This window comes from Pseudorasbora parva, chromosome 13, assembly GCF_024679245.1.
Source record: "Pseudorasbora parva isolate DD20220531a chromosome 13, ASM2467924v1, whole genome shotgun sequence".
Classification (NCBI taxonomy): Eukaryota; Metazoa; Chordata; class Actinopteri; order Cypriniformes; family Gobionidae; genus Pseudorasbora; species Pseudorasbora parva.
In genome coordinates, this window is record NC_090184.1 from 6,727,441 (window position 1) to 6,749,214 (window position 21,774).

At 37.8% G+C, this 21,774-nt stretch overlaps 1 protein-coding gene across 1 annotated transcript in view; it reads left to right on the top strand.

Moving 5' to 3' along the window:
• antxr1a (ANTXR cell adhesion molecule 1a) overlaps positions 1-21,774 on the top strand; it is a 74,218-nt gene that overhangs the window by 33,708 nt on the left and 18,736 nt on the right. Inside the window, exons 13-17 of the mRNA XM_067413049.1 lie at positions 598-693; positions 8,026-8,067; positions 10,942-11,037; positions 15,564-15,731; positions 17,442-17,522. Of these exons, the coding sequence (XP_067269150.1) occupies positions 598-693; positions 8,026-8,067; positions 10,942-11,037; positions 15,564-15,731; positions 17,442-17,522 (483 nt within the window). The remainder of the gene's footprint in view (positions 1-597; positions 694-8,025; positions 8,068-10,941; positions 11,038-15,563; positions 15,732-17,441; positions 17,523-21,774) is intronic.

Here is a 21,774-nt window from a genome sequence, read left to right on the forward strand (position 1 = left end):
AAGTGTATTTTACATAAAATGTACATTTAAAATGTTACATTAAAAAGTGATGCTATACAAACTACTTCTACACATTGGAAGAGCTTCTCTAGCTAACAGTCATTGTTGCAGCATTTTTGCTTTTGAAAATGCAGCCAAATTACTCAGTAAAAAATGTGTTGAAGGAAAATAACAGGGTCCAACTACAGTCTGCGGGCTGGGAACTTTTGCGCGAACAAAGGGGGGAAAAGTAACTATTTATTAAAAGGATTGCTGGAATGTCTGATGCCTGTAAAGTGGTGCCAGTCAAAGCTCTTTAGAAGAGCACAATATGTTTCCCGCCAGCCAAAGAGTCAATGGGTTATGAGATCTCCCAGTGAGATCACTTGTAACTTAGTTTATCCCCTCGTTTATTAATCTCTGTCGTCATGCATCACCTGTTATTTTCACAGCTAGCACCCTTACTTGGAACCATTGTTTGAACTGGAGGTTGAAGGACTGACATCATCCTTTTGTTCCATTACATTTTCCAAATGTTTTTCTGCATGTCGTTTGGATCTAATGTGATAATAATAAACGGTCTCACTCAGAGTGTTGTTCATCTGTTCCTCCCTGCAGTCTGATGGTACGATCCTGGCCATAGCGCTTCTGATAGTGATGTTGCTGCTGATTCTGGCTCTCCTGTGGTGGTTCTGGCCTCTCTGCTGCACTGTGGTGAGTCCTCTGCGTGAAACAGCTCAACTTCTGTGCTGGCTTACTCAAATAGATGTGCTGCTACATATTAGGAATTAGAATCACACAGCACACTCAGGAAAATTTAAATAGATGAATGTGCATGCCTATTTATTGATAGAAAACAATATTCAAAAGATTTAAAATCTCATATAAGTACTCGGAATGGACTGCAGCCGTAGTTCTTATGTTAAGAGGTGACTGAGGATAAACTGATAATAATTTGAAAAGATTGAATTGAAGAGGTAATTTCATTAAATGCGCACTATGTAGTATTTTTGCAGTAAATTATCCAAAAACCACAAGGCCGGTGTTATATATTTTGTTCAGTTGAGTACCTACAATATCCCAAATGTGTCCAACTATTTGTAAATCGTGAGAAAATTGCTATTTTAACTAAGGACCGGGATGTTTAAGCATAGCGTTTGAGGGAGTCACCTGTCAATCGCGTCATATCTGCGCTACCCTCGGTTTCATTTTTTTTTGGGCAGGAGCGCTTTACTCTTACAGTGTGAACAAGTGAACGCACGGAGTAATGTCATAACATCATTTTCAACACAATTAAATGTATCTAATATGATAAACAGAGCTGCTTTACCTCATAATCATAACCGGAAGAGCGGATCAGTGCAGGTGCCCGGTGACTGTGTCCCGTCCCGTCATAATTAAAGTCCTGGTGTTCACGAGGCGTGTGTTTGTATAACAATCGCTCCAGCAGCTGTGCTCAGCCCCACAACACTCGGTCCTGCTCTGCTTCACACTACAGTAACGTTAATAACCGCATCCATGAACGTGATTTCTGCCCGATTCCTATTTTCCACTGTTTGTACACTTACAAAGTTCTCAATGCTTCGGTTTGCATGTAGGGACCCTCATTATGCTACTGTGTTTTAGCGTGAGGCTATTTTTAGCCTTGTTAGTGGTATTAACTAGTGATTTAATTTCACTACCCGGTGCCCCATAGACAAGTGTTATAAGCTAATCTGTTTTTAGAGATAAAACTCTTTACATTCGATTTCCATGAAAACGCATCGCAGAGAACGATCTAGTCTGTAACCATCTGTTAATTACCCCTAGGTTCATTTCTCACCGGAGTTGTCCTTTAATAGGCGCCCTCCAGTGGACGGAAAGTTGCATAGTACACCTTTAAATGTGTAGAGGATACTCAACTTTCAGAAATGAATATTTATTATAAAGATGAATTTCATAAAAATTTACCCAGAAAACAAAAATTTACAGAAAACAACCCAATGCGTGGAACATCTACCCCCTAAATCTCCAGATGGTTTGTAGACATTGGGCTGAAACCGCATATAAGATTCATGTGTTCGGTTAAGATTCATATCTGACAAACCTGTTGGATTGCTCTATTCCCAATAATTATACAAATACAGAGAGATGACTTGAACAAAACAGAATTACATAAAATGACATTTTAGACATCCTAGTCCTAGAAACAAATAGGCAAAGTTAGGATATGGTTCCTTTAAAGGGTAGGGTTATGGACAAGATGTACAGTACACCTTTATTACCTATGGCTGACTTCAATGGTTGTTAGTTTGACCATGTAATGAGCATTTCTGTTGCTTAACTAAATCCTAGTGGTGTCCAGGCATTATGTGCAGGTTGTGTTAAATAAGTTTCCATGCCCTATTTGTCCTGTAATGACTTGTTAACTGAGTATATTTGACCCACACAGGTTCAAGGCCACCTGGGATTTATGAACAAATTGGCCGGACAACTCTTGGATCTTATGTCACCTTTGAACTCTCAAGGTCTAATGTCAAAAGTGACTTTCCTCATTACATTTCCAGCTGAGGAGCAGATGTGGCAGCTTTTTTTTTACACAAAGAAAGTTTCAATTGAGAAATTGAGGTTATTAAAGGGAAAAAATTTAAAGTTCAGGGGCAGGTCAAAATGGTTGATTTATGTGCCCAGACATCCAAAAACCAATCAGTGTCGATTAATGAAGTATTCGTACTGTTAGAATGTTACATATTCTGACCAAACCAAGATCGAAACAGGGTCAAGTCTGAGTCAAGACAGAGTACACATTACCCCCTCTGCTGGCATCATTCGTGATCAACATACCTTGATTCACGTGTTCACCCTTATAATCAGATATAGTAAAAAGGATGAATATTTGGCATGCTGTCCGAGGGAAGGGCTCTGAGCTCAGAATTCGGCCCGAACCCAGAGTACTTCTGCATCCCTGGTTGGGATAGGATATAGTTAAGAGTGAGGAGTTGTGTTGGTGGAAGGAAGCTAGAAAATGGTTGTGAGATAGAGGTACTGTAAGTCGGCTATTTACAGTATAGATACAGCTCTGGAAAAAAATTAAGAGACCACTTAACATTGAGAAATCCATGTTCTCTTAATTTTTTTCAGACCTCCTCTCATGCTTATTAGGTTGATTAGAACATGAACATGTTAATGAACATGCTCCTTTTCAAACTTTGCTAATAAAACATCATATAAATCCCCTGTACATGTACACTTACTGATGATTAGTATTTGTTATCATTACAGTTCTCTCATGTAGGTGCTACTGAATTACGGTGTTGCAGTACTCAAGACAGGACTCTATCTCGATTACCACTATATATCTTGGCCTTGTCATAGACTCAGTAGTATGTGGTCTTGAGTTGGACATGATGCTTTTCTAGTCTTGGTTTGGACTTTGACTAGATTGAGCTGATCACAACTACTTCTACGAGTGAAACTGGTCCTATCACTCAGGAATCGAACCAGCATTAACCTATGGGAGGGGGTTGCACTAACAAGGGTGCAGCCTCTAGCATCAGTTGCTAGTGTGCCTCTTAATCTCCGACAGTACACTGATGCCCCATTCTATTTTTGATTACTCAAAGCATGTGTGCTACTTTTCACATGGAGGACAACTGCATTTGCAACGGTTGCTTTGTTGTGTCCAGTGTCACCCTCTTAAACTTCACTCCCATCTGGGTCACAGCGCCGTTGTTTCTGGTCCTAAGCAGCCACCCCAACAAAGGCAGGACTAAACAGCTTACCTATACACTAGTTGGCCTCTGTTACACTAGCACAAGCTGGTTAAACGTTCATTGTTGCAAGTAGACATTGGTAGCTTGATCAATGTTGCCATGATGATGACCAGTCAAAACAAGCATTAAAATGTCCAAAACATATCTCATACTGGTCAATAGGATGGTTTAGACATGTAATGTAAGATAATCAACAGCAGAACCGGCTATGGTCTTGGCCCAAGTTGTGAAATCCTGCTCCTTGAAGGCCACCTTTCTGCTGAGTTTAGCTGCAACCCTAATTTAACATATTTGAAGCAGAAAGTAAAAGTTTAGAAACTTCCAGGCGGGATAACATTAACACAGGGCATTGTGCTTCCGCTGCTTCAGACCCAAGCCTGGTCTTTTTCTTGATTTCTGAGGGACATATAATAATTCAGACTGTCAGTGAAGTTCATCTGAGGAATATCAGAAGAACTAGATATGCCTGGAATTTGTCTGGAAAGTCACAACAGGGAAAGAGAAGAAATGAGTCATTGCCATGTTAGAGGAGTGTTGAGCTCAAGTTCATGGAAGGTTGAACCAGCTAAAATGCTCAGCCATGATCAGTTTCCATAGAGACCAGCTGTTGAATGTCATGGACTGAATTAGCATTAGCTTATTGCTATGTTTAAATAGCTTGGCTTTATTTATTAACACAAGTTCTTTTAGACTTCGAAAAACGTGTGTTGGTCAAGTTCAAACCTGCTCGGCAAAATGCCTTAAGAAATGAATATTTTTACAAGTCTTGAAAAAGAAAGCGGAAAAGTCTTGTCTGTCTGCCACTTGAAATCTCTCCGTGAACTTCAAGGGGGCACGGCTCTGTTTGGAAAAGTTATCCTGTGTTACCATGGAAAATGAAATTGTGATTTGACCTTTAAAATAACAAGGAGGAATGGTGCCCATTCTCAATTCCATTAAGATCTATTGAAGCCTAATGCTCACATTTTACAGGAGGTACAGAGCCATATTTGCAATATTGAAATGCCCAACTGAAATGCTTTATTTTTAATGAATAAAGCTGTTTTCACTGTAGGATAACCAGTATATGAAACACACTCTATATGCCAATGCCATGCTCAAGTCTTTTTGGGCAGTTTCTACCTACACATTCAGAAATTTTAATTACAACATGTGAATTGGCATGTAATAAAATAAATATGCTGGCCAATTTCGTCTTTTTTATATCCCTACAAAGACAGGAACTTTGTAGCACTAGTGGTAACAAAATAGTGTGGATTGGGTTAAATTATACTTTATCCTTCTCAGTCAATTCAAATTTTGGGCAGATTTGTTACACAAGCCTGTCTTAAACTAGCTAAATGAGCATTAAATGAGCATCATAAATAAGCAAATAAGCTATATCGCTGATCTTCATCCGCAGAAGAACTCATTTGTATAAAATTGAATGGTGTACCATCAACATTTATTGATGTAATTTTCAATAACAGTTTGCTTCTACCATTAAATCTTTTTTTGACACTCGCTCAACTCAGAAACTGGGAGCTTAAAGAAAGTTTCCTCACTAGTAATTACAACTCCAACAGAGGAGGGCGGGAGGGTGTCAGCCAGGCGGGAGGGTGCTAAGGAGGCAGGCACAGGGGCCAGGGCACAGCAAACAATGGGAGGAACCCGGATGGAAGGCAGAGTCAGACGGAGTCAAAGGGTGGAGGGATGAAGCGCAGCTGAAGGCTCGGAAGTCCATGGGGAAGGCAGAATGACAACTGACCGAGGTGAAGCCGGAGGTGTATGTGTCATGTTCTGATTGGACAGATACACACTCAGGTATCGGATCAGTACTCGGTATCGGCCGATACCCTGAGCCCTGGCATCGGAAGGGAAAATGAGTATCTGAACATCTCTTAACTAAATGCGCAGTGTAGGCGATAGAGTGATGATCCTCTCGCTGATGGTAAAGGGGGTCCTACAGTTAAAAAGGACCCTTTCCATGGACTTTCCATGGAAAACACATACAGCGTCATAGTGGACAAGGTGGCATTATTCCAGGAAAAACTGCATGTCTCACGAGCTGTCCCCATAGGAGAGGAGGATGATGCAAACTGCTGTTAGATCCTTTTTTAATGGCCTGTCCTTCTGTCAACAATGGTTGCAAAATAAAGAATAATGAATGGATCCAATAAAAACAGTTTTAGTTTTATTATCAAAGAACTAGAACCACAAACAAACCACCACGAGAACTGACAATGAACTGATAGACACAAAGGGCTTAAATAACCAGACAAACTGATCAATGAAATGAATAGCAGGTATGCAAACAAATCAATGAATGAAAAACCATGGAAACAAACTAAAAATAGGTCACAAAACTAAAACATGTGATAAACCTACCTAAAAAAAAAAAAAAAAACAGATAATCCCAGATAATTCCACTTAGTCTAATTCTTGTCCACACATAGACGGGTTTAGCTCTATATGTAAAAATGTTGTATAAGCATTTCGTCCAACCGTGTCCCAGAGTGGATAAATCTGAAAATGACACCCTTGCGTTTTCATGTGTACAGCCAATCCGTATATTTTGTGAAAGGGTGATGTCATCACACCATGTCCCACACGGTAAAGACTAGAAGAGATACAGCCACGGCCACATCAATATTACGTCATTTAATTACTGTACTTGCATTATTGTAAGGGTATGTTTAGGGTTGGGGTAGGTGTAGGCATTAATAAAACACAATCTGGTAAGTAGAACATGTGTTTATTGTTTTTTTATCATAAGATATTGCTTCACCTCCAATCGTTGCTGTACCCCTTCTAGCCACAACTCTTCTTCTCTGTTTTTAGTGTATTTCTGTGGCAGAATTACAGCGCCACACACTGGTCTGGCGTGTATTCTACATCGTTTTGAGTCGGTTTCAGTAGTTTCAGTATTTATTGAGATGAGGGAAGAATAAGGATTGCATAAGGAAAGCTCCGGCTACGTGCGGCTGTGACCTTAGTGAGGAAAATACATTTAAACTCAATTTAAACTAAAGATTTAGATTTAAGCCTAAAAAATAAATTTGATATTGTTTTCAGTAAATAAGAGTTAATATCTTAACTCATTTTCATTTTCAATTAAATGTATTTTGATTTAAGAATTGTTAGATATTTGTAATGGAAAACAAAACTGAAAATCATGTTTTGCTGTGTGGTGTTGTTCATGTGCTCTCGATCATAAACTATCATCCTGACATGACGACACCACAGGAAGAGACCACAGAAATGTTAAAAACATCCAATTAATCAAATAATTTCCCCTTCAGTCCAATAAGAGAGCGAATGAGCTGTAATTATTACTACACTTTTTAATGTCTCTATCCTTGAAATGTTTTTCACATGATTCCCAGAATTCCAGATGAGTTTTAAAACCATAACAGCCTGTTCTTTCACAAATGTTTTGCATGTGGATGAATACTAGATGTTTTCTTTTTACACTCTTTAGCAATATAGTATTAGATTTCCAAAGATCTTCTTTTTTTATTTTTTTATTTGGTGCCTTCCACTTCTGTTTTTAACTGATGCTGCCTTAACCTTCAATTCCTGTCTTTTAAATCATATATTGCATGTCACGCCAACGTCATTTAACCAAATCTGTAAATGGTCAAATGTTTTTATAGATTTTAGTTTTCAACTACACTAACTAGTTAGTCTGCTTATTATACATGAGAATGATCAGCAACAGAGGACCCAGAGGAATATTAATCTAGGCTTTTTTATGGTCAGCTGAATCATACATAATTAATGGATTATTATATGGTTGACTTGATGATTATGATACGACTGTGACTATAATAATCCCCTATGATATTTTTGCTAATTAATGTAGTGTACTGTAATAGTAAAATGTTGTCATACAAATTAATAATCAGTTTTACTACTCTGAAGACGTACCTGGAGAAGCTTGATGTTGAGCTCTGCCTTTTAGCATTTAGATCTGGCCTCCAGATTTTTAGGTCATTTAAACTTGCTTGTAAACACTGAAATGGAGGAGGGGAGGAGTGCAGATTCCTTAGCCATGTGTTTTTGTGTAACCTGATTTTTTGGCACACATTGAAAACATTACTTGGGTCCTTTGACTTGTCAGTGTTTTTGTTTTTTACTTTGGAGAGCATGTGGTCTGAAATGCCAGCATGAGTGGGCTCATGTGATGTTGTTTATCTCTCTCTCTCTCTCTCTCTCTCTCTCTCTCTCTCTCTCTCTCTCTCTCTCTCTCTCTCTCTCTCTCTCTCTCTCTCTCTCTCTCTCTCTCTCTCTCTCTCTCTCTCTCTCTCTACAGATTATCCATGAACCTCCACCACCAATAGTGGAAGATAGTACGGTAAGAACTTTTGTTTTATTGTAAGTGTAATATCAAACTAATTTAGCAACATCACACTTACATGTGTGTTGTCATTCTGACTATGAGCAGAACTATGATCTAGCCATAGGCATGCAACGTTTCAGACAAAAACTGTCTAGGTAGATCATTTATTTCTTCTTCGCCAACAAAAATAATTCCAGAAGAAGCCAAAGCATCAAGTTTAGTTAGTCACGAAACGGCACACAGATTGAAAGCTGCTCTGAAACGGCATATCATTGGATCGGAACGAAGGAGATTTCCCTTTTCATAATCCATAATCACACCACCGCTCACATACTCTGGTCTGGAAAGTGTGGTGTGATACATGCTAGTGCTGTTGTACTAAATATCAGCACTTTATCATGGCTTCCTGGAATACTTGATTCTGATTGGTCAATTATAGAACTGAGCAGTCAAGTGTGGTTTGTTGACATTTAATCTGGATATTTTGCTGCTTCCCATGGCATCATGGACCATTGGTTATTATGACTAATAGAAATGACTTTAATGTACATTTTTACATTTTAATATATTATAAATGGTCAGCATAAGAAGTTGGTAAATGGCTATAAGATTAGAAGGCCACAGTTGAAGCAAAAAATAATAAAAATATGAAAATGTATTTTTGACAAACAAGGCCCCGGAAAATTGCTATGTTCACACCATGTTAAATGTTTTGTTTTTTTACAATTACCAATTAAGAGTTTTATCTCTGTATTTCTGACAAGCACTGTAAAATCCCACAGTAGTACTAACTAGCACGTTTTAGGTAACTTTACTTAATCTTTTTACTTAAATGTAAAAATCTAGTACTCTGTATTTTTCACAAACTATGCCTTGTTTATTTAATTGTTTGGTTTTTCACTCATTTCCTCCACTTCTGCAGTTATCTTTCTCTCGTGGCATTCACTCGTTTCCCAAAGAAATCTTGAAAATGTACTTTTCAATACAACTGAAACATTTGAGAAAACGTCACATAAGCTGACTTCATAAATTGAAGTTTATTTTCCTAAAATGTTTTTTATTGAACTCTCCATAATGGTGATCAGTGTTTCCTTTGGTTGGGCACTTAGAACTTCATTTATATTATATGGTTTAAAAGAAAGGGAAGCAATAACTAGATTTTAAATGTGACCTCACTTATAACTAGGTTTTTTTTATGTCAAATAATGATCTTTAAAAAAAAATATTGCTAACACCTTTCATAAACACCTTGAGAAACATTTAACCGGGTTGATATAACCCATATATATATACGTAGTTGTGAAAATATCTTGCAGTTGCTCAATATGACAGTATCAAAACACAACAATGGTGACAAAAAGTCAAAAATAAATCTAAAGTACATGATCAAGTACTCTCTACAGGTATTTTTACTAGAACTCTTGCGTAAGTGACCTATGCTAAGTTTTTGTCAGTACAACATGTGTTTTTTTTTAAGTAAGTCTAACTGATTAGATTTTACAGTGTAGAGACACAAAAAGCTAAAAAAAAAAAACAGATAAAGACAAGTAACTAGCATGTGGCTGTAAGTTATCCGTAAATAAGATGACAAATATCCTTGTAAGCTGTCATAAGTAGGATAAGGCACAGCCAGCCGGTCATTATTGCTTAAATAAACTCACAGCAGATTATGACGTAAGACAGAGGGGTGTTGTATTACCCTAAAGGAGTTTGTGATAATGACTTGTATAGTTTCGCTGTGTTATACTTTGGAAAGTAAACATGTTTACTTGGTTAAACTGCAGAGTTTATGGTGATTGTCTTATTTAACGCTTGCTTATCTTGGATTAGGCTTAATCCATCTTTATGAAACAATCCCTGAGGTCTCAATGTGCAAATTCACACATGATAAATGTCTTTTAAGACAGTAAAAAGGGTCAATTTTTGATGTTATTTTGTAACAATGTTATTTTGACAACTCTTTCTGAAGGCCGGAATGTTTCAGCTTTTTAACAGGAACTCTGGGAGAGACTTTGGCCTCTGTAAAACTATCCAGATCTTTGTAAGCTGTTGTTTAACCGTGCTGGCTCTGCTGTGCTAAAATGAATTAGTTCAGTCTGGTCTTATTAAAGACCTGTAATGTGATATTCAGCATATTTTGTTTTTATAAATCTTTCATAAGTGATGTAACTTTTGTAAGACCATAGGAATGTCATACGTGGAATGGCTATGGGTTAGGGATATTCCCCCAAAGGTTTCTTTAAGTTACGCTAAACTTTCAGGAGAAAAAACATGATGGGGAATCAAGTGGGTGGTCTGAAAATGAAGGAAGGGGACGGCTGTTAACCTTTTTGATTAAGTATGGAGGGATTGATAGAAGGTGGCTGTTCAGATCCCAAGGACTGATTGTTAAACAGGTTTAAATTTCTTCAGAGCTGGAAAAATAAAGTCATAACATGAGTGAGCCAAGTTGGACTTATTTTACTGGATCAGGAAGAGCTAGGGAAGGGCGTAAGGCATGGCTCGTGCCTTTCTGCGAGGCAATAAATGAAAAAGTCATGTTTTAAAAGAGTGAGTCACACCTCATTTAGGAAAATGCTGTGCCATTTGAATTAGAACCCCAAAAAATATGTTTTTGGAGCAAACAAAAAATCTTCACAATAGTGGTCTTGTTTCATTCTACAAGATGTGTATATCAGTTCTCAGCGCAGAGAGAACTGAGAAATAGATATAGTATGAAACCTTTAACCCCTACTTAATATGATCAGGGTCATATTTCGTTTTTACCTTTTTGAGGATAAGGAATTTGGAATAATTTACCAATTGCCTTGACTAGGATAGCTTTGCACCATGATGGTTGGGCTCTACTTTGGTCACATATTCATTGTCTCGTGTTGTTTGCTCTGTAAGGATGATGAAGAGGATGGCACTGCAAAGAAGAAATGGCCCACAGTCGACGCGTCCTACTATGGGGGAAGAGGAGTTGGTGGCATTAAAAGAATGGAGGTAAACAACAGTTTTATTACTCACTCGAGAACACCAGCCACTAAATTAGCACACGCTCAGTCACTTAACAGATGCTTCTCATCCAGAGGAAGAAGGCTGGGTCTCTTGAGGAACCTAGGGTTAAGTGTCTTTCTTAAGGGTGATAGATTCTCTCAGTAAATCTCCAGTTGACAGTTTGCCTCTACTTGGAATGAAACCACTGTTGTTTACATTACTTGCCAAGAGACTTCACCACGTCATAACTGAAGTCAGCGATGTGAATAAAAAGCCCACAACCGTGAAGAAGAACAGGAAATACAGAAGGGAAAGCAAAATATTTGTCAGATGCATTGATTCACAATAGGTATGCTTGAAATAAACAATGTATTATGCGTACCTCGTCAATAACACCAGACAAATGCCACGATAAAAACAAGGGAAAAATCGACGAGATTTTAACAAATGTCTGCCAGTAACATTTGTTAACAATAACAGCAAGATAGAGTTTACAATTGAGAAAAACAAGCATGCGTGCATTATAAAACTCATCTGCTGTTTTCGAATCCTTCCTTCCATCAGACATTCTCCCTCAGTTAGCAGAACTGCTGAGATAGCAGTTTAACGGTGCTGTAACTGATTTCTGGTAAACGCTGTTGATAGTTGAAATCACCAAAATAAACACTCCCCTACCCAATAGGATCACACCCTTATCTTAATCCTTCCACTCTCACATCCAAGTAAACGTTATGCAACACATGGAATAACTATGGCAAAATCTGCTGCCCGAGGGAATGATGTCATCAATTAGTGAAAGCAATTTGGGTTAATATGATGATTTATTGTTGTTTAACTGCACTACTCCTTCGATAACAAACTCATCCCTTCCATCCCAATAAAAAAGTTTTCATGACCAGCTCCCTACATAACACGATTGTCCAAGTAACTAATATATTACACATGTGACAAGATTAAGAGGTTATAGCTTTCACTAAAATGGAACCATAAGGAAAAAAACATATTAGGAGTATATTTTCTCACATTTTTCGACACTTTGGGAACCGATGCTTAAAACAGTCAGTGGAGGTTTAAAGGGATACGTCACCGCTTTTTCATATTAAACAGTTATTCCCTTAACTAAGACGAGTTGATACATCCCTCTCTCGTCTCAGTGCTTGCACGTAATCTAAAAACAAAACAAAAAACTAAAAAGTCCCAGCTGAAAAATCCTCCCTCACATCTCCCCCTCCCCACAATTGACAGAAATGAGATGTGAGGGAGGATTTTTCAGCCGGACTTTTTACTTCACCGAGTCGAAGTACTCTCAAAAGCGCCATGTTTTATTTTATGTCACCATACTTGATCGTTCAACTTTTCGTGTGACTGTATTTAAATAGGGAAAGCGTGGAGGTGTTTGGTGGCTTCTAACTTGATCTCTGTTTGGTACGATAGTGAATGAACTGGGCTTAGGGAGCTAAGCTAAATGCTATCAGATCGTCACCGCGCGTCAGAGAGATTAAGAGCGCACACTGAGACGAGAGAGGGATGTATCAACTCGATTTAGTTAAGGAAATAACAGTTTAATATGAAAAAGCGGTGAAGTATCCCTTTAAAGGCTTGTAATAATAATAATAATAATAATAATAATAATAATAATAATAATAATAATAATAATAATAATAATAATAATAATAATAGTGCAAAAGAACAAACTAACGAAGATGACACACAAGTATATTCAAGCTAAAGACAGCATATCTTAGTTCTGAAAAACACAGTAATACCAACGTTACTCATGTATCGAGAAGAAATAAAGCAACCTCAGCATCCGGTTTCAGGCCTTCCTGCTCCTTTAAGACGCCCGGTGGTGAAAATCAATGGTTTTTAATGTTGTGTAAATGTTTTAAATATGCTTTCAGACAAACCATGTGCAAATTCAAGTCAACACCATTGCTGAGTATTTTCTCCCTTAAAAGTACAGTGAACCAAAGTCATTCTCAAAAACGTTGTTTGTAATCGCTGGTGTTTCTGATTGTGTGTGCTGATTTTTAGAAGGCAGACTAAGATGGCTAAAGGAACATGGTTTGTGTGACATTGGCAACACATTATTAGCTGTTTAAAGGGGGGGGGGGGGGGTGAAATGCTGTTTCATGCATACTGAGCTTTTTACACTGTTAAAGACTTGGATTCCCATCCTAAACATAGACAAAGTTTCAAAAACTAATGTTGGACGTTTGATGGAGTATTTCTGTGTTAAAAATACTCCTTCCGGTTTCTCACAAGTTTCGGAGAGTTTTTTTCGAGTATGGCTCGACTTGACGTGAACAGAGCGGAAGGTCCTTGTATGGGCCATTATACGGGCCCTTCTCCGGTGCGCGCACGCGTGACTAGAGCGAGAGAGGAAATGCACGCCCATAAACACTCGCTCAGGTGCAGATCCAGTCGTCCGTGAACACTTCTGACGCACCTTATGGTCGTGCCGCGCTCCACTTTATTCCTCTGGGTGACGTTGAGCGACTTCAACGCTTCAGCACAGCATTCCGGGAAGGCAGCGCTGCATTTGACCCGATTTGAACGCAGAAATGACAGGAAGCTTCACAACATCGCTTCAGTCGCGTCGCAAAGTGGATCTCCACCGTTCACTGCTGTCACAGGACTTTACCAAATCATACCAAAGAAGTGTGTTTTTGATGGAGCGGAGTTAACGGAGTTAAACTGCTTCAAATGTCTGTGCTGTTGGCTATCGTCGCGTGAGTAAACATCAGTCAACGACACGATCGCGTGCTTCGTCATTCAAATGCGCTAAAGGTTAACGTTACTCCATTGTTGTTCTATGTATAACGTTACACTAGTCTGACGTGCAAAACCGTTTTGCTTGCTACTGCTAAGGTTTAGTCGCATACAATAGTCCATAAACCGAATCATGTCCTCATAAACTGCGAGTAAAGACACACAAATGTTGACAGACCACTAAATACAGTACATACCACAGAGACGGACGTCCTGAAGTTGCCGTTTCTCCTGTTCAATTTATTTCAGCCTCTGAATGATTCTGGATCATTATCTGTATTAGCTGAGATAGCCATGGGTTTCTCCACGCTTGAGGACGTCACCGCTTTGCGCGCTTGTCATTCTTTAGCTCCGCCCACACGATACGCCTCCAGGCGCTCGTTTTTTTCCGGAAAGACTCAGTACAGCCCATATTTCTTTTATAAATATAATAAAACTAAAGACTTTTCGGAGATTGTAGGATGCAATACTACTCTATAGGTACTCAAGATTGACATGAGATTGACTGAAACTGAGTGTTTCACCCCCCCCCCCCCCCTTTAATAATTTAGCCAAGCAAAAGGCTAATCATATTTTTTGCTATTATGTGTCTGACGTTGTAAAGAGCAATACCTTTGTGCAGTGTCGGTAAAGTTGAGTGAATGGATCTCTGAGCTGGTGTGAGTGAGTGGAGGCGGGGCTGATTTGCATATTCATAGATCAGCGATTACTAAATAAAGCAAGAGTGTAAGTTACATTCAAGCTATATTAAGGCATGAATATCTTTAACTCTGCTAATGTCTCTCTCTTCCCCCATCATGAGTGGACACGCCCCTTATTGCTGATTGGCTAAAAGTGTGTTGTGGTGCTCGGTCAGATGAACTTTTCAACAGAGTTTTTTAAAAATCGGTTACTGCACCTTTAATTGACAAGTAAACAACATAAAATAAACGTATTGTCGTCATTATCCACAGTTTTTATACGTCTGAGCTGATCCCGCTCCGCTACAAACACAGTTCAGGGTGTATTTTCACTCTGCAATGAACAGTTTTAGTGCAATACAGTATCTTCATTAGTGCAATATTTATAAATACTGGTCTACATCAACTGTTTACTTTTTGTACTATATGTTTAATATGTGTAGCATATGTAATATAAGTATGTTTTTGTTGTATATGTTTTTTTTTTCAGGCACCAAGGGAAGCACTTCCTAATTTCGTTGTACATGGTATAATGACAATAAAGGCTTTCTATTCTATTCTATTCTATTCTATTCTATTCTATTCTATTCTATTCTATTCTATTCTATTCTATTCTATTCTATTCTATTCTATTCTATTCTATTCTATTCTATTATGTTATGTTCTATTCTTTCTATTTTATTCTGTTCTATTCTATTCTGTGCTAATCTGTTCTGTTCTATTCTATTCCGTTTCTGTGCTATTCAATTATATTCTGTTTCTATTCTATTCTATTCTGTTTCTATTCTATTCTGTTTCTATTCTATTCTATTCTATTCTATTCTATTCTATTCTATTCTATTCTATTCTATTCTATTCTATTCTATTCTATTCTAAATAAGCCTGAAAAGCATTTTGAAATGTTCACAACAGAAAGGTTGTGATGTAAAAAATTTAAGAAATATTTCAGAGTAAAATTTGATCATTTGAACTCCTCTGTGCAGAATGTCAGATGTTCCAGCTTCATTTAAAGCTCTTTTTTTAGGGATCATTGTCAAATCATACTGGATAACATGATCACCATCATCATCATCGTTTCAGGTTCGCTGGGGTGAGAGAGGTTCGACTGAAGAGGGTGCTAAACTGGAAAAGGCGAAGAACGCAAGGGTAAAAATGCCTGAACAAGAGTTTGAAGCGCCTCCTTCTCGCATCCTAAATAATGGCATGCGGAAACCACCAGGTCCCCGTAAATGGTACTCGCCTATAAAGGTGAGAAGAACAATATGGTGTTCTTGGGCTACACATGATAATTAAAACTTAAAGGGTTAGTTCACCCAAAAATGACATTTCTGTCATTAATTACTTACCCTCATGTCGTTCGAAACCCGTAAGACCTCCGTTCATCTTCTGAACACAAATGAAGATATTTTAGTTGAAATCCGATAGCTCAGAAAGGCCTTCATTGACACCAATGTCATTTCCTCTCTCAAGACTCATAAAGCCACTAAAGACGTCGTTACAAAGCCCATCTCACTACAGTGGTTCTACAATCATTTTATGAAGACACGAGAATAGTTTTTGTCCAAAAAAACGAAATAACTTATATAGTGATGGGCCGATTTCAAAACACTGCTTCGTAAAGCCTCGGAGTTTAATGAATCAGTTTATCGAATCAGCAGAATCATGAATTGATACACTGATTCAAAATGCTGCGAGGCTTTATGAAGCGATATTTTGATATCGGCCATCACTACATAAGCCGTTATTTAGGTTTTTTTGCGCACAAAAACTATTCTCGTCACTTCATAAAATGATTGTAGAACCACTGTAGTGAGATGGGCTTTGTAACGACGTCTTAGGTTGTATGGACTCCGTGTATGCTTAAATTCTTTTTACAACACCGGCAAAGATCGTTTACACTCATCTTCTTCTTCTACTTCTTCTAGCGTGCGTGGAGCAGTATCAGATTCATATTCTGACTAGAATCTGAGTATGATGACGTCAGGCTAATGTTATGGGCAACAGTACGCAAGAATGTATGCATGCAGATAATCTACTGATTTCTTCTGTAAAACACAAAAGAAGATATTTTGAAGCCAACAAAATTGGTTTGTTAAAAATAGTTCATTTCTCATTCTGCTGATAGTTATACATGAGTATACTATGCAGTTCTCCTGCTGAATTAATATGTCCAAAACCATGACTTGAGATTTCAATGCTTATAATCAAGCTTCTATGAGTCCATGCTGGGGGATTTGTAATACAGACCAGAAATTGTGTTGACCTCGAAGAAACTGGGCCTGCGGAGTCAGCATTTTATTACACTCAATACCAGGTTCCCCTCATTTCACCTCTCTCCGTTCACTCACTCTCATAGATCCTGCCGTCCAAGAGCGCAGAGCATTGCCAAAGCTTTCCCCCATTGCTCATTCTTTTGGTCTGTTGTTTGAACATTTATCCCCTTTTATTTGTTCATCTCTGTGTCTGCCTGTTATTTGGAGAGGGGCAACGTGACCAGTGATCCAACTTTACATTTAAATATTCCTAGACATTCTTCTGGTCTTCTCTTTCCCTCACCCATTCATTTTCTGTAGTTTTTTTTTTTTTGGGTAAAGACAGCGTCTCTTGTGCAATGAGAGTTGGCTGACTTTATTAGCAAGTTAGGTCAAGGCTGAGGGACATTAGAATGCTGTTTCATATTTATAACCGTGGTGCAGATAGTGAAGCATTGATTCATTCTAAACTATGGCTTTGAGCTTTATCCGTCTCATATGATAATGAGCCAGAGGGGCCACATGTGGGATGTTGAGTTCAGGAAATCTCTGCTAATAAAACCCATTTCCCAGAGTTTAGTGACTGATCAATGTGAGGAACAATTTATTAAACACCTGAGGGTCAATGAAGGCCTAAATCACACAGCAAAAGCACCCTTGCCTTTTCTACATTCATTTTCATGTCTTTGTGTGTGTGTGCGTGCAGGGAAAACTGGATGCATTGTGGGTACTTCTGAAGAAAGGGTATGATCGAGTGTCCATCATGCGACCACAACCAGGAGACAAGGTAAGAATAGTCATTGTTTATTGTTTCACAGAACAATTTGTTTCTTTAACAGGTTATCAGAGATCATTTCTTTGAGACTATTTTATAAAATATGGAAATAACAAATATCTGTGTTATCTAGAAACCATTAATTACTGCTGTTTTATAGCATTAGAGTGACAAGGTATTGGATCCAATTCCCTATTAACATATACAGTGTGTATATACTGTATGTAACTTTTGTGGATAAAGTAATCCAAAATATGGATGTCAAATGCATTATTGGTTTTCGTTTGCACAAATTAGCCTTTGTCCATGGAGCAACACTGGAATGGTGTGAAACTGTTGTTCTTGTGTGAACAGGAATGATAAAAGGTTTAGAGAAGTTGGGATAAGACACGATTTGGATGCACGGATATACACTGTGTATGTGCTCTATGAGTTGTTGGTATGAGTGAGGAGGATGCGGCTGTTGGGGAAAAGTGGATGGGAGTTGGAGGCTTTAGAGTTGAACGGGTTTAATCTGTCATTTCAATTGCTGCAAGAGTTTGCTGTGGTATCCATTTCCACTTAATTTCTTTTTAAAGATGAACAGACACTCAAGGACCCCGAAGCTTAAAAAAGGATCTTAACTGACTCTTTTGATTTTTCACAGAGCAATGTGCTAAATCACTATTATAACTGTCAGTTAATTCAATATGACTTGGTTTTACTGAAGTGATGAAAAGCAGAAATAAAAAGATTAATACGGCACTATTCTACAGCTTAGGAAATGAAAACCAGCTTCACACTGATAGAGGTTTACACAGCATGGATATAGACATCAGATCTTAGTTCAGTTCAGTTTCAAAGAGCTTTTGTCATTTTTGGAGCTTGTGCTCACCATCAACTTTTGTTGATAAAAACCAATCTCCTTTTGTGTTATATGTAGAAATAAAAACATACGGTCTGGCATGAGGGTTCAATTAATTTGGAAAATGTTTGGAGTGTGCATATTTTAGTAGTGTTTACTCAAACAAGGTCAACTTTGCTAATGTATCATGAACGCTAATGACAAATGTTGCAGTTAGACTTGGCTTTGTCTTTATAGCATGTATTTGCTTTCATTCTGTGCTTCTTTTAAACATTCTTCTATCCTCGGCTACAGACCAAGAGTGAAAGCCCACCTGTTTGCATGCTGGGTCTCCTGGACTAAGCAAATAAACCGAGGAAATGCATATCATATATCCCAATTGGAGATGTGCTTGAAGTGAATTTTGAATTTCTTTAGGGTGGACTCGTATGTTATTTCTTACTTATGCAAAGGACGATTTGACTATAAAGTAGACTGCAGGTCAAATCCACTGAGAACAAGAGCTCATCTAAGGACACAATGCTGTTCATAGACTAATAAATACAGTTTGAACTGTTGGAGATGTGATGAACACTTTCAGGCCACAGTCAGGTCTAGTTATTCAGAAAATACGCAAAATGTGCATAGTAGTGCATTAAAACACCAGAACACCTTAGCAACCACATTGCAAAAGTAGCAACTTTTGCAAATGCAGCCATCACTCACGATTTCTTCACAAAGTTAGAAAATACAAGTACAGCTAATCTAGATTGGATGAACAAAATGGATCAGCGCACTAACAATTACTTGATTCGAAACTCGAAAAAAGTTCATTTTAAATGAATTTTAAATTAAATTTATGTTCAAGTAGATTTTTAAGTATACTTTAAGTTGTAAGTATATAAAATATACAGTATTGTTCAAAATAATAGCAGTACAATGTGACTAACCAGAATAATCAAGGTTTTTCGTATATTTTTTATTGCTACGTGGCAAACAAGTTACCAGTAGGTTCAGTAGATTCTCAGAAAACAAATGAGACCCAGCATTCATGATATGCACGCTCTTAAGGCTGTGCAATTGGGCAATTAGTTGAATTAGTTGAAAGGGGTGTGTTCAAAAAAATAGCAGTGTGGCATTCAATCACTGAGGTCATCAATTTTGTGAAGAAACAGGTGTGAATCAGGTGGCCCCTATTTAAGGATGAAGCCAACACTTGTTGAACATGCATTTGAAAGCTGAGGAAAATGGGTCGTTCAAGACATTGTTCAGAAGAACAGCGTACTTTGATTAAAAAGTTGATTAGAGAGGGGAAAACCTATAATGAGGTGCAAAAAATGATAGGCTGTTCAGCTAAAATGATCTCCAATGCCTTAAAATGGAGAGCAAAACCAGAGAGACGTGGAAGAAAACGGAAGACAACCATCAAAATGGATAGAAGAATAACCAGAATGGCAAAGGCTCAGCCAATGATCACCTCCAGGATGATCAAAGACAGTCTGGAGTTACCTGTAAGTACTGTGACAGTTAGAAGACATCTGTGTGAAGCTAATCTATTTTCAAGAATCCCCCGCAAAGTCCCTCTGTTAAAAAAAAGGCATGTGCAGAAGAGGTTACAATTTGCCAAAGAACACATCAACTGGCCTAAAGAGAAATGGAGGAACATTTTGTGGACTGATGAGAGTAAAATTGTTCTTTTTGAGTCCAAGGGCCACAGGCAGTTTGTGAGACGACCCCCAAACTCTGAATTCAAGCCACAGTACACAGTGAAGACAGTGAAGCATGGAGGTGCAAGCATCATGATATGGGCATGTTTCTCCTACTATGGTGTTGGGCCTATTTATCGCATTCCAGGGATCATGGATCAGTTTGCATATGTTAAAATACTTGAAGAGGTCATGTTGCCCTATGCTGAAGAGGACATGCCCTTGAAATGGTTGTTTCAACAAGACAATGACCCAAAACACACTAGTAAACGGGCAAAGTCTTGGTTCCAAACCAACAAAATTAATGTTATGGAGTGGCCAGCCCAATCTCCAGACCTTAATCCAATTGAGAACTTGTGGGGTGATATCAAAAATGCTGTTTCTGAAGCAAAACCAAGAAATGTGAATGAATTGTGGAATGTTGTTAAAGAATCATGGAGTGGAATAACAGCTGAGAGGTGCCACAAGTTGGTTGACTCCATGCCACACAGATGTCAAGCAGTTTTAAAAAACTGTGGTCATACAACTAAATATTAGTTTAGTGATTCACAGGATTGCTAAATCCCAGAAAAAAAATGTTTGTACAAAATAGTTTTGAGTTTGTACAGTCAAAGGTAGACACTGCTATTTTTTTGAACACACCCCTTTCAACTAATTGCCCAATTGCACAGCCTTAAGAGCGTGCATATCATGAATGCTGGGTCTTGTTTGTTTTCTGACAATCTACTGAACCTACTGGTAACTTGTTTGCCACGTAGCAATAAAAAATATACTAAAAACCTTGATTATTCTGGTTAGTCACATTGTACTGCTATTATTTTGAACAAGACTGTAAATGTACTAGTAGTAAACTGTACTGCTTGGGAATAAATTGGCCCAATTTTTTATATACTTATACATTTAAGTGTACTATAAGTGTAACAGTAGTAAACTTTAAATAGTTCACAACTACGTTTCTCATTTGCCCTGTGTCTGTACTACAAGTGAGCTTTTAAGTATACTAATAGTTTACAATATGAAAACTTTTAGCACATTTTTTGGTTACTGAAAGGACACTTTAAAGTGTACTCTCAGTAAACTGCTAGTTAAGTATTCTGCAAGTATACTTGTACGTGAACATAACAACACTAGTTTATTTATATATCATTTTTGCACTTTAACTGTACTTAAACTCTTTCCATAAAAAAAAAAAACCATTTTATTCTAGCTCCATACATCCAACACCTTGAATTTTGAACAGAAAAAGCTTCCATCCAGATGGCGTAGATTGAGTCCATCAACCACCCCCAAAGCTTCACAGTCACAAACCCTTCTTCGACATTTAATGCGGTAACATTAGGTAGTTTTGATTGATGTTGATTGAGTTTGATGACCTCATTTTTACATTTACGTTAGCAATCTTCTATTACTTGTTCCTGCTTCTTCTTCACTTGTGTTTTGATCCAGAGATTCTGTACTAGAATAAGCGTAAACAGCATCCCCTTACCTAATGGCAGTAAAACTGTGGATAGCCAGAAAAAATTCAGTCAATGGCGGGAAGAGGTAAAGTAGATCTTGAGTAAATTATTATGTATTCTACCAGTGGAATAGCCTACACAAAAATGTTGATACTTAGAATTAGGAATCTATTTGTTTTCTTTATAAATCAATATTTTTAAATAATGTAAGTTTCTAAAAGTATGTAAAACTATGTACAAAAAAAAATATGTATAGGCTATTCAATCAAAAGTTTAAA